At 40.8% G+C, this 14031-nt stretch overlaps 1 protein-coding gene across 3 annotated transcripts in view; it reads right to left on the bottom strand.

Moving 5' to 3' along the window:
• COG3 (component of oligomeric golgi complex 3) overlaps positions 1-14031 on the bottom strand; it is a 60451-nt gene that overhangs the window by 23666 nt on the left and 22754 nt on the right. For all 3 annotated transcript variants that reach the window (XM_061170548.1, XM_061170549.1, XM_061170550.1), the window contains 5 exons: positions 13380-13519; positions 11813-11973; positions 8788-8899; positions 4441-4565; positions 1360-1449 (listed from right to left, as the gene is read on the bottom strand). In XM_061170548.1, coding sequence (XP_061026531.1) covers positions 1360-1449; positions 4441-4565; positions 8788-8899; positions 11813-11973; positions 13380-13519 — 628 coding nt within the window. The remainder of the gene's footprint in view (positions 1-1359; positions 1450-4440; positions 4566-8787; positions 8900-11812; positions 11974-13379; positions 13520-14031) is intronic.

Raw genomic sequence — 14031 nt, 5'->3', positions numbered from 1 at the left:
AAAGAGGACAGTGGTACAAGAGAACATAAGCATATGAACTTTTCTTTTTCAATTAGGTCATTTTTTTCCTCTGATAATCTAAGAAATACATACTCACTGTAAAATATGTGGAAAGTAAAGAAAGTGTAAGGAAAAGAAAGAAAAAATCATCTATAAGTCACCCAAAAGCTTTCACCATTACTTTTTTTTAACACATATGTTCATTATATAAAGTCATAGTGTATATCTGATTTGTATCCTGTGCTTTTTTTTTGCCTTAACATATTTAAGTTAAATTTTATTATTTCATTTCTTTAAATTTAATGTCTGTGTAATATTCCACTATATGGAATATACCACAATTTACTTAACCATTTCCCTAACATTAGACAAGTGTTTCCTAATTCTACCTACCATACCATAAAAAAATGTGAGAGCTCAGACTTGGAAATACTTTTTAAAGTTCAACCTGCCTGGCTATAACTTAACTTTCCATTCTCTTCCAGTCCCCCTGTCAAAATTTCATTTCAACTCTCGATTTCATGAATGGGAGCATATGGTGGTCACAAACAAAGACAGAGCTTTTCTAGGGTCCCAGATTCTTTTGTGAGGAGACTTCTGTTTTTTGGTTTTAATTTATCTAAAGTCTTGAAGTTAGAAACCAAGCTTATAAACCTGGAAGTCCAGAAAGGTTCACAGGTTTGAAAACTCCCAGCAGCTGTGAAATTCTGGCTGGACACACCCCGGGCAGCTTCCTCCCTGCAGGTGGCAACAGGTATTCTAAGTGGAGAGCAAGGCAGAGCAGCACGCTGAACCACACTTTCTGAGAAAAGTCTCAGGGGCCGTGGGAGAAGCACATGTCGACAGCCTTCAGCCCCAGATCCCTTCTTCCTGATTAAAAACTCTAAGTTACAAAATCATGGCAACTACTTCTAGTCGCATAAACCACGGGCCACAACTGCCTGTCTTCCAAACTGACTGGCTGATTTCCTCCAAGTGAGGCCATTCAACTCTTTAAAATGTCATTGCAGGGATGATTATAAAGTGCTACATTTCCTTGAAAACACTGTTTTGGTATTGGGAGGAAACAGCAGTCCAGTACCTCCCAGTTGCTAAGGCTAGAACAAGAAACCTTCATCCTATAGAATTTATAACCTAAGTATCACTTCTGGTACTTTAGCAAAGCTGGCACTCTCATATAGAGCAGTCTTTATTGAGCACTAAAATGAAGTACTAGCTTCTCTCAAAGGGCCTCAACATTAAATCATATTAAACAAATCCTACTGCCAAAATGGCTTTAAATTTCTGTGCCTGTAAATTAATGCTGCATCCCACAATATTACTATAGGTGATAAGATTTCATCTAATACTTCATCAAACCTTCTTTTTGCTGATAGACTCTGATGCTCCAAGTAACGACTGAATGCAGGCCGACAAGGCTTCCTGTGATAATCCTTGGAATACTGCCCTCTGGTGAAATAAAAGAGAAACATCACCTTGCAGCACCTCAAAAACAGAAAAAAGGAAAATCGTAGGCTGTGAGTACAGCTTGCTTGCCCTCATCTGATGGATTAATTTATTACTACCAATATTCCTCCTGGAGTTTCCTATTCCCATGCAACCTTTCTAGACCAGCACATAGTTTCCTAATTTGCATCTCCCAAAACACTTATGTGACCCTTCAACAGTATTTCCTGAGCACCTATTTCATGCAGCTCTGTGCTAGATGCTGGAAGTACAGTGGTAGGTTCACAAGGCAGATGTGATTCTGACCTCATGGAGCCCTCACTCCAGCACGATCTCATGTTACAGGCTGTTTTTTAAATACATAAAACCAACTTTATAACAAGGCCTCGGTAGGAATTCCCTGGCAGTCCAGTGGTTAGGACTCTGAGCTTCCACTGTAGGGGGCATGGGTTCGATCCCTGGTCAGGGAACTAAGATCCCACATGGTGCGCAGCACAGTCCAAAAAAAAAAAAAAAAAGCGTCAGTAAATCCACTTCTAAAAATGTACCCCAAGTAAAATCAGTACTGTATTCTAAGATTCATGCACATGGCTCTTCATCACAATATTATTTAAAACAGCAAAAAAAACCTGGAAATAACTTAAATGTTCAATGATAGGGGGCTGACAAATAAAATACTAGTAAATCTAAATTACAGAACACTGTGCATGAAATCAAAGAATGCTAAATAGGAGGTGGTTAAATTCTTATAAAACATAATTAAGTAAAAACAAAATCAGGTTACAAAATAGAATGTGAAGCATGATTAATTTAATTCTGCCATTTCTATATCTTCCTAGAGGTGTGGGACGTTGGTCTGAGCAGGGACTCCTGTCAGTTCCCTTGGAACTGATGGATGGGTAGGAGCAAAATTTTTATTATTAGGCCCCGTTCTGGGCTCTGGTCTCATACCTGATGCTTTATTCTCTTTTTGTACTGCTTCCCTATCTTCTGTTTCTCATGAGGCTACTGTAGAGTAAGAAGAGAGGAGGGCTGCCTGTTGCTAGGAAGACCGAATACGCGCAGCTTAGATGGAGGCCCTCTCTTTCTCCTGCTCAGCCTCAATGGGGTTTTCATTGGATTTGTCTCTCCTCACCTTTGATTGGTAAGATAGAGAGGGAGAAGATTTGGATGTAAGCTAGGTGAAAATGTAATGGGCAGGCCTAGGGCAGAAAGTAAAAACAGGCAGGGTAACGTCCTTGGGCCTACCTACTGTTTGGCTAAAATTCCTGTTAAGCACCTAAGAGACTTCACCAGGGTCTGTGATGACAATGGGTTCTATGTGGAATGTGGCTCCGCATTATTTCCCTTGGGATCCTGGCTCCACTGTAGGAAGTTTCTGAATCCCAACCTAACACCATCATTCAATACACCTCCTGGGGGGACCTGGGGAAGAAAAACTGCCAATGTCCAAACCCCCCTCTGGAAGAGACCTCAGCAGCTGGGCAGAAGGCTGAGACATCTAACTCTGCAGAGGTGATCTGGCCTCACCCCTAAAAGTCCCAGAACTGAGCAAAAGGCACTTTCTGGTTGAATTTCAAAATCTCCAAGCACAAACTCCAGTAACGATGCAGTTTAAAATAGACACCAAGTCGTGAGCACTCTAATGAACCAACGAGTCAACTGTGCAACTTTGCTCAGGCCCGAGGACTCTGAGGTACAGGGCATCTCAGAGTGGGAAGAGATATACATGTACCCTTCTGAACCATATTCTTAAGAAACAGTGGCATCTGGACAATTAATTACATGACCATTATATTTAATCACTTCTCTCTTTATATGCTGTTTCAGTTGTAACAATCAAATTAATTTTAAAAAAGTGAATTAGGGAATTCCCTGGCAGTCCAGTGGTTAGGACTCCATGCTCTCACTGCTGTGGCCCGAGTTCAATCCCTGGTCGGGGAACTAGGATCCCACAACCCGTGCGGCATGGCCAAAAAAAACAAACAAAACAGACAAACAAACAAATAAAAGTGAATTAAAATCACTGATTTTTATAAACTATTTTGGTTTTAACACTGACAATAAATAAATGTAGACAAATCTGATCATTCAGGGATTGATACTCATATCATTAAACTGGGATGCTTAAAATAAATGTTACCTAAAATAAATGCACAGTATAAGTTGGGGCTAAAAAAACTAAAAGGGTACTGCTAATTTCAGCAAATAATTAAAATTAGTCCATGGTTAGAAACATGTAATCCGACAACTACTTGTTAAGGAAGCTGATTTAAATTGAGTGCAAAACTAAATTAAAGTAGTTGCATTTAGTACTAAATGTATATTATACCTATGTGACATTGGACATAACCTTTCTGCATCTCTTTTTCTTCATCTATAAACTAAGACAGATGAATTAATCAGTAGTTTTAAATGTATTTGTAGGCATAGACGCCTATAAGAAACAATAAAAGCTACAGGTCTTTTCCTCAGAAAGACACAAATACAAACATACAGACAAAATTTTACACACAACTTCAAGGTGTTCACAGACTACCCAAAGCCCATTAGAGCAGCGGTCCCCAACCTTTTTGGCACCAGGGACCGGTTTCGTGGAAGACGATTTTTCCACGGACGGGATCGGGGGGGTTGGTGGTTCAGGCAGTAATGTGAGCGGTGGGGAGCGGCAGGTGAAGCTTCACTCACTGGCCCGCTCACCTCCTGCTGTGCAGCCCCGTTTCTAACAAGCCACGGACCGGTACCAGTCCCGGTCCATGGCCCGGGGGTTGGGGACCCCTGCATCAGAGGGTTCTGAGGGTCTACAGAATGCTCGGGTTAAGAATCTCTAAATTAGATTGATCTTAAAGTTATCTCTGTATCTAAAAATCTTATTATTCTCATCTAATACCAAACAAAATATATTATATCAAGATCTTAAAATTTAAATTAAAAAAAATTTTAAGTGAAAGAGCAAGCAATTTACAGTAAAGATACAAGAATTTACACACGTACATCTATACATCTGTACAATTTGGAGAGACAGACGAGAGTTCGTCGAACTGTAGGATACCACATTCCATGAAGATCTGCTGGAGAAATTGTGGTCTGTGCTCTAGGACTGAGAGATTCGACTGAACCTAAAATCCCAAATGGAGAAGAAGACATTTCACACACGGAGGTCTGTCTTATTTGCATAGCAATTATAAACTGTTAGTTCTCACTAGCTATCAGTGGCTGGAGGTATCCACTTTCTCTAGCCTCGCCTTTAATCGAGAATGCCAAAGGAAACCTAAACCAGTGACAGGTGAGATTTAACACACTGAGAACACACGTGACTACACACATATGTACACTCCAGCCTCACACACTCAGCCCAAGTTGCTTTCTCCAAACTGTGATCAACAATCTTTACGGACTACACGAGCAGTATACTCATACTGCAGAATACCATGCAGCCGATAAAAAGGAGACGGATCTAGAGGTAGTCACGTGGAAACAAGCGGGAGGTGGGGGAGTGACAAGAAAACAAAGCATGTTAAGCAGGAAGATTAATCAAAGCTGGTCTGCCTGACAGCCCGCCTTCCATGTGCTGAACTCCATCACTTATAGGCCTACTTAGTATATCCAATTCCCAAGTGACCAGAGCTGAGTGTCCATCCCCCCCCCACCCCACCCAAAAGGCAGCCCCAGAAAGTGTGAGGAGGAGCACGTGGGGAATGTGCCTGAGCAGAGACACCTCTGTAACGGACGCACCATCACTCTGGTGGAGGGACCAGAGTTCACATGAGCCTTGAAAGTGCAGCTGGGACCATACTTTGGGACAAGAGGGGATACTGAAATATGGACTGGGTATTAGAGCGCATCAGGAAACATTACTCAATTTTTTAGTGCAATAATGGTTTATGGTTGTGTGAAAGTTGCCCTTTTTTTTTTTTGGAGAGGTGCTGAAATACTCAAAGGTAAAGTGGCAATGATGTCAATAACTTACTTTAAAATGATTAGCAAAAATATATACATAATACGATAAAATGTTAAGTATTGAATCCGGGTGGTGGGCACAGGTGTTCATTGCATCATTCTGTTTATCTGAAGTTTTTTTAATAATCAAAAAAGAAAAGTAAAGCCAAGCAAAACAGAATTCCTTTTTTAAAAAAAGAGCTAGAGGGAATTCTCCTGGCAGTCCGGTGGTTAGGACTCTGTGCTTCCACTGCAGGAGGCCCAGGTTTGATCCCTGGTGGGGGGAACCAAGACCCCACAAGCCATGCGGCGTGGCCAAAAATTTTAAAAATTTAAAAAGAGCTAGATCTGCATATGCTCAGAAGGAGAACTGGGGCTTGCGGAGTGGATTTATGCAGGAAAAGGCAGAGGGCAATGTTGAAGGCTGGTGCTTTCACTTCACAGTTCTGTAAGCGTAGTTGTTTTTCAAAAGCATGTAATACTTGTGGAATTTTAAAAAGCTCTTCCATAAGGCCTTACTTTAAACTAAGATACCTACGTTATAAAAAATTTCTTAAGGAAAAAGAATAAATTGGACAAATTATATCACGGAATACTCAGAAGGTTAAGTATCCTTCGTTTTGCTAAGAATTAGGATATCTGCGGGATTCCTCCTTCAAAAGAAAGAGCCAAAAAGGTACTCCCAAATTAAAGTTCAGTGAAATAAATGTATTTATGTAGTTCAAAGCCAGAAGTCAACTTATTTGTTCATTTTTTCACTTTCCTGAGAAGAAGAGTTAATGGTTAAAATAGCTGACTGGGGAGAGTTTACTTACACAGCAAGCCGCCAAGTAAGGTGCCTACTGGCTGCCTCTTCTGAAGAGCCGAGCAAACCCGGTGGCAGGGCTTCTGCATCGGCTCCCGCCGTGGGCCCCCGCCACCCTCCCTCAGTGGGCCTGCCACCGCCCTCGCTTCTCCACACAGAGAACAAGGCCCATGCGTTCTGAAGACACTCACCCTCGGCCTCCTCACGCAGTGGGCCCTCCACCAACTTGCCCTGACACCACTCCCACATGAACATCACCACTTAAAGGCCTCACTCCAGAGCAGTCTCATTTTCTCACTTCCGACACACCCTGGGACCAGGACAAGTGATGACACTCTTTCTTTTCTTTTTTGCTCCCCTTGTCACCAGACTCAAAGCCTTGCTTCCCATCCCAAATTCCATCTCTATTCTGAACAGCGTCGGTAACCACAGGGATGACCCATATGTTATCCTTGCCCTTCTCAACTCCAAAGACCTTCACTTCCATCCCTGCACCCCCTACTCCAGACAGTTTCTTATGACTTTCTTTCAGAATTACTTTCTTATTACTTTCTACAGACTTTCTTATTACTCCAAACTATTCCACCTCTTAATCATGAAAACTCAGCATCCCACCCTCTAACCACGATATCCTCACATTTCCCATTTCTCACCTCTTTACTCAAATTACTCTGCCAACCCCTCCTCCTTTGGCTTAATCACACCCTCTCCTCTTGCGTGCTTCTGACCCCTCTGGCTGTTCTTTCCCTGTCGGCCCAGTACACCCCTCTCCCTCTATCTGCTCCTTAATGTCAGGACCTGCTAAGATTCTCTCCCCAGACTTCTGTTACTGTCACTCTACTTCTACTCTCTGTCCTGGGTGATCTCATACAAGCCCGAAGCATCAACGACTCAATCTTTACCTCTGAATCAGCTGCCTCTTTATAGCTCTAGAGCAGTGCTGTCCAAGAGGACTCTTATGTGAATCACAAATGTGACACATTAAAACGCCACATTAAAAAAGGTAAAACTAGTGGAACTACTTTGAATATATTTTATTTAATCTAATAGATCAAAAATCTCATTATTTTAACATATAATCAATATAAAAATTACTAATAAGATACTTTTTATTCTTTATTTCATACTAAGTCTTTGAAATTTATTGTGTATCTACACACAGCACATTCGGACTAGCCACATTGCACATGCTCTATGGCTACCATATTGGACAGCATAACTCTAGATCCATTTAATACAGATCTCTCAGTTGTTCCACATGGACCTTACTCAATCTTCCTTAGCCCCCATATCTAGTGTGTCACCAAATTCTATTGATTCAAACTTCTAACTATATCCCTCATCTATACACTTCTCTCCATCCCCCCCACCCCATCAACACCCTGGTTCAAACCACCTTTACCTTTCAGATGGAAAAACACAGCAACATCTTAACCAGTCTCCACAGTTCTACCAACAACACCTTAATGTAATGCCAGGTATGAGTCAAAGAATAAGCTTTACTGGGGAAAGGTACAAGGCCAGGGTTGGTAAGACAGATTTGTACTCTAGTCTCTCCAGTAACTCTTCAAGAGGCTAACTAGGACCAAGATGTATATTAGGACATGGCATGGGTTCTGTTTCAGAGGAGGAAATTTCAGCTCCCTATGGGTCTCTCTTCCTATAGGGCAGGCATGATAAAATGGCTTTGTCAGATGGGGAATACTGAGGCTGTTTGGCAGTCTGGATTTGGGGTGTCAACTGTTACAGAGCTGACTCAGAATAAACTGATGATGCACTAAGCTTGGGGATTTGGGGGCAGCTGGGGCTCTTTAAAGCCCATGGAGTTACAGTACCCCCAACTCCCAGTCAGTCCCACATGGAGCTGAGTTTGAGTGTCACTCTTACAGCTGAGGGGTGAGGCGAAGGGGTGCCCTACTTCTCATCTAGCCTGTTGTCTAGATAACTCATCAGTTATCCAGGGTGACTCGGATAATTTTGTTCCTTGCATAACAGGTACCCTAGTGCAAGCTATCCCATACGTTTCTGTCAATTTTTTACCTGAGTCCTAGGCACTCAAACAATACATTTAAAAAAATGCAAATCTAATGGTAAAATTAGGTAGAATTTCAAAGTCCATGAGATTATCACCTGACACCTATCACAATCTGGCCTGTTTTGCCTGCTCCTTCCTACAGGAACCTGTACCCAAACACAGCAAACCACCTGACATCCCCAAAGCAACTATGGTCTTCCATTCCTATATGCCGTCCTCCATGCGATTCTATCTTAAAACAACCTTATTTCACCTGGCTCTCTCATACTCATCAACACTACAGCTTTCAGATTCCACACCTCTCACTGAATCAGCCTTCCTGCACTCAAAGTTCATCCCCCTTCACAATTCTGATGCCCTTTTCCCATGGTCCAAGAGTGCCCTGTGCCTACCTTTATCCTGTCACCCCTGAATTATGCCTGTGGCTTGCCAATCTCCCCCTGCTAAAGTGTGGGCTCCTCAAAGGCACAACATGTTTTTCTTGCCTGAGACATGACAAGTCCTCAATAAAAGTTTATTAAATGAATGAATAAAAGCTGGAAGTTAAAACATCATAACATACCAGATTTTGTTAGATTATTAGGAGGCTCTGCTTCTTCTAACTGAACATCTGAAAACAAAGCTTCTGAAGGTGGTACCTTCTTCTGCTCATCTTTTAAACTCTGTGCAATTTGCTGTATAAAGAAATCAGAAGGAAACATTAAAGTGTAGTTTTCAGCTGTGTTTAGCAATATGAACACATTCATTCTATAAGGTAAAAAAAAATATACTAATTAATGGATAAACGAACTAATTAAGAGAACTACGCCAAAACAACACATGGAGATGAAAAAGTTAAATTGGTATAGAGTGTCTCTATTCTCATAAAGGCATACATAGCCTTCTCTGAACCACTAATTTCAGAACCATAACAAGGTATCTGCTGAAGAGAGTCAAATATACAAGGCTCAGATTAGAAGCTTAATTTTCAATTTTACATTTAGAAACAAAGTATTCATATTTAAGATTGGGTACATTCTAGATGTCAGAAATGCTTTTATCAAGGAGTTGGCAAACTCAAACTACACGTTTTCTCTTTATGTGAGAACAGCTACAGTTTGTTATTTTTTAAGCAGATTTTTAAAAATTATCTTACGGACTGAGACTATTTAACTCTTTTTCACTACCTAAAGAATACCATCAAATATACACAGGTCACTAACTACTAAGCTGGCAATGAAAGTCCTACTAATTTACATTGGTTATAAAGGTGGAAACATACAGAAATGAAGGCCTAACACAGCGGTCCCCAACCTTCTGGCACCAGGGACGAGTTTCGTGGAAGACAGTTTTTCCACAGATGCGGGGGAGGGTGGCTCAGGCAGTAACGCGAGCGATGGGGAGCGGCAGATGAGGCTTCGCTCGCTCACCCGCCGCTCACCTCCTGCTGTGCAGCCTGGCTCCTAACAGGCCACGGATGGGTTGGGGACCCCTGGCCTAACAGACACCCACCTACTGCCAAAAAGAATAGCCAGAGAACTGTTCAGGAGACAGGCTCTGTATCAGTCAGGCCCGTCCTTTCATTCTGCAAACAGAAACCAGAAAGTATAGCTAATCCCTAAATGGCACACAGATGTCACAGCCAGATCACCTTAAATCCCTGACCTTCACCAAAAGAAAAACAAAGCAAATGGATTTACTGGAAGCAGTACACTTAAAACAAGAGGTCTACACAAGAAAACACTCAGGGGACTTCCCTTGTGGCGCAGCAGTTAAGAATCCGCCTGCCAATGCAGGGGACACGGGTTCGAGCCCTGGTCCAGGAAGATCCCACATGCCACGAAGCAACTAAGCCCGTGCGCCACAACTACTGAGCCTGCGTGCCGCAACTACTGAAGCACGCGTACCTAGGGCCCACGCTCTGCAACAAGAGAAGCCACCGCAATGAGAAGCCTGCGCACAGCAACGAACAGTAGCCCCTGCTCACCTCAACTAGAGAAAGCCTGTGTGCAGCAATGAAGACCCAAGGCAGCCAATAAATAAATAAATAAACAAATTTTTAAAAATAATAAAAAGAGGGCTTCCCTGGTGGCGCAGTGATTGAGAGTCTGCCTGCTAATGCAGGGGACACGGGTTCGAGCCCTGGTCTGGGAAGATCCCACATGCCGCGGAGCAACTAGGCCCGTGAGCCGCAATTACTGAGCCTGCGCGTCTGGAGCCTGTGCTCCGCAACAAGAGAGGCCACGATAATGAGAGGCCCACGCACTGTGATGAAGAGTGGCCCCCACTTGCCACAATTAGAGGAAGCCCTCGCACAGAAACGAAGACCCAACTCAGCCATAAATAAAAAAAAAAAAATAATAATAATAATAAAAAGAAAACACTCAGGATACTGGCCATGTGTTGACTAAATAAACATACCAAATGTATCACTAAATTAAACTGGGAGGGGGTATATAGTAAACTCAATCACCTAACATCCTATCAGACAGCACTATTAAAACAGGTATTCTATCTAGAACGTAAAAACTGATACTCACAAAGGAGACAAGGAGAGGAGGGGAGGAAGGGGAGAGAGCACAACTCCCTAGATCAGGCTGAGAAACAGACCTGTTTATACCAGTCTCCCAAGAAGCTGGAGCTGCTGAAGGCCCCACCAAGAAGAAGGGGGCAGCCTCCTCCTCCACCAAGACACCTTCCTAAGGATGCAGCCCCAGCAGAGGCCATCTCCGCAGACCCCTCCTCTGTGCTCAGACCTGTGCAGGTGACCCCACAGGGAGGAGGGACATGCTCCCCAGAGCCTTGGGTTGTGCCTCAAACTTTACTGTGGGCCTGGCCCATGAGCAGGTGATCAGCAGGTCTGAAATGCACTGACTGGCTGGCTTCCCAGGGTGCCGAGAACTCAGCACAGGCCAAGGCCAGGAGGATGCCTTCACCAAGTTCCTGCGTTCCCCCCTCACTCTTCCCATATCCAGTCTACACTGGTTTAACCTGGAGCAATAAACCTGATTTTGTCATTCAAAAAAATTAATAAACAAATAAAAAGAATTTCCAGGTTCTAATTCTGTTTAAGCACTAATACCCTACGCATTATTTTAACTCTGTACAGCACTCAAAGAAAATGAAGATACATATGTAACTGAAAGATTAGTGAGATATACCTAAGTCTTCAAACCATAAATTGGACACCAGCACTGTGTAATTTTGAGGAGACAACCACCAGAGTTTTTAATGAGAGAAGACGACACATGGTTATGTGACCATCAACTCTGGTGGCTTATATGTTATTAATCCTCTTCTATGCCACTTACCAAAAAAAAGAGAAATCATAGAAAGCACTAACTCTATTTAAAAATTGAGAAGACACACTTCCTGGAAAAGGACAGAAAACCGAATAGAATGTTTATAAAATACAACTTGAAGGAAGGACAATCTAACAAATTATTTCTGTTCAGTTTTTTAAAATTTTTATTTCCTACGATTTCATGGCAAGTTTATCTTGATTTTTGCATCTTGAATGAGAATTAAAAAGAAAAATCCTATTTTCACCAGTATAAAATATCCAAAAGTTGTGTGGGGTGGGGGAAGATCAAATAAGAAGACCCTACCTCCATCATTACTAACTTATCGGGATACGCTAGATCTCCAGGAGCTGGTTTATAGCCCGCGATGTCTGTCTGAATGTAGATGTGGGTTCGGTAGACAAGTCGCTCTTGTACATCTTCCAACATCTGCTTTACTCCAGCTGCAAATGCCCCCAACTGTTCAGCTGATTAAAAAAAAAAGGTCAATCACCCATTCCTTCAGATTTAAAAAATACTTTCTTTAAACAAGCAAAAATATTACAAAATTGTCTAATAATAGTATAAACCACTCTTGCTTCAGGGACTGGTTGTAATCTATTTTGGTATGACTTGATGACCTTAGAAAAATTTAATAAATGTCTTCCAATTTCCTCAAATTTAATATTGGAAAATAAATTTGCCCTTACATCTTCTTCCTGGGACTCCGTGAAATAATTTCCATTATTAATATGAATAATAATCTTAGTTTTAAAGTGCTTTGTGTTTTTTAAAAGGTATCTCACATAGCTTCATACCAATCCTGAGAGATAGCTAAAGCAGCTTATTAATTAGGTTATCACCCCCATTTTACATATAGAGTCCCACAGATATTAAATGACTTGTTAACGTTCTCACAAAGAAAAATGAATAAAAAAATAAAATGAGGGAATTTCTCAGTGGTCCAGTGGTTAGGACTCCGCTCTTTCACTGCCGAGGGCCCGAGTTCAATCCCTGGTCGGGGAACTAAGATCCCACAAGCCGCGCAGTGCGGCCAAATAAATAAATAAATAAAATGAGATATGAGTTTGTGTACAATTTCTTCATTTCTAAGATGCCATCAATGTTAAGACACACCAGTGATTCAGTATCAGCTTTCCAAGGGCTGGGGAGTTGGAGGCATTACACACTCAAATAAATATTTACATTAATTTTAAAAATCATCTTTAATTCACAAGCATTAAAATGGGAGAAATGTACATCTTAGAATGAACTAAATGCAATAGAATAAGAAGCTCCGGAAGAGTAACAAACCTATAGGGTCTCTTAAGGAAAGTCAAAGTAAGGACAATAATTTCTGCCAGTAAAACGATTACCTGAAGGGTATTTTTTAAAGGTACCTAAGTATCACTAGGAAAATCATGTTTTTTATGACAATCAAACCAATTGTTAAAGCAGCTACTCCAGAGAATTGCTTTTCTTTATTTGTAATTTCAAAAAAGATGAATTATTACTATGTATGTATGCTAAAACAATTTCTGTTTTTTAAATTAAGACTATGCAATGCAGTCAATTACTTTATGTACTCTGGTAACAGTGTACCAGAAATACCCAACCCAAAACTGATGGACAGTTCTCTATGGATTTCAGATGCCAGAAAGAATAGTAACTATAATTATTTTATTAATAATTTTGCCCAGATTTAAAAATTCTTTCCCCATTATTATTTAGTCACAGAATAAGGTACATCTTGATTCAAAAAGAGACAAGGCATCAACCCAAGTTTTAAAACTACTGTTTATATAGGGATGGGGGGGTACTAATCTTTTTCAAATTCATTGAGCCACAGATATAATTAAAAAGACCTTTGAAATGATCATTTCTACTTATTTACCATTATTCTGTACATGATCTTCAAGCACCTCATTTTTAAGAATCCCACAAAGTTCCGATAAAGTCTCTAAGTGAATAACATGAATGATCAATGGCCTGAAGACATCATACAATGACACACACAGTTTCTCCAAAAGTTCACTAAAATGAAAGAATAAAACATGGTTATCAGTAGTAATCCTTTCAGTATTTCCTAATAGTTTAAAAGTCACCCTTGATTACTTCCAGCCAAAAAAAATAATAAAAATCTACTGGAAAATAGTATGTGGGAACATTATATAATGAGAAGTGAAAGGCTGAAAGTAATTCTGTGAACTGTTTTCGCTAGAATCAATAATCAAGCTCAGAATTAATAAGCAATCCTCAACAATTAGCTGGCCCTAGCCGAATGTCAATTTATTACAACTTCTACTTATGTTATCAATAATTTTGTATATGTCCTTTCAAAAACAATAAAAAATATTTCAGTAGACTTAATTTTCCTTTTATAACCTACACCACTATGAATCAAATGGTGACATTTTCCCCAGGAAAGATAGGTTCAAAACTCTTGAATACTTACAGACTTAGATAAACAAAACTCAAAATATTCTGGACATACACCAAGTATTTTGACAATTTTAAACATTTGAAAAGAAAAACATTAGGTTGTC

The sequence above is a fragment of the Eubalaena glacialis genome, chromosome 16 (assembly GCF_028564815.1).
Source record: "Eubalaena glacialis isolate mEubGla1 chromosome 16, mEubGla1.1.hap2.+ XY, whole genome shotgun sequence".
Taxonomy (NCBI): Eukaryota; Metazoa; Chordata; class Mammalia; order Artiodactyla; family Balaenidae; genus Eubalaena; species Eubalaena glacialis.
This window is presented reverse-complemented; position numbering and strand designations above follow the sequence as displayed.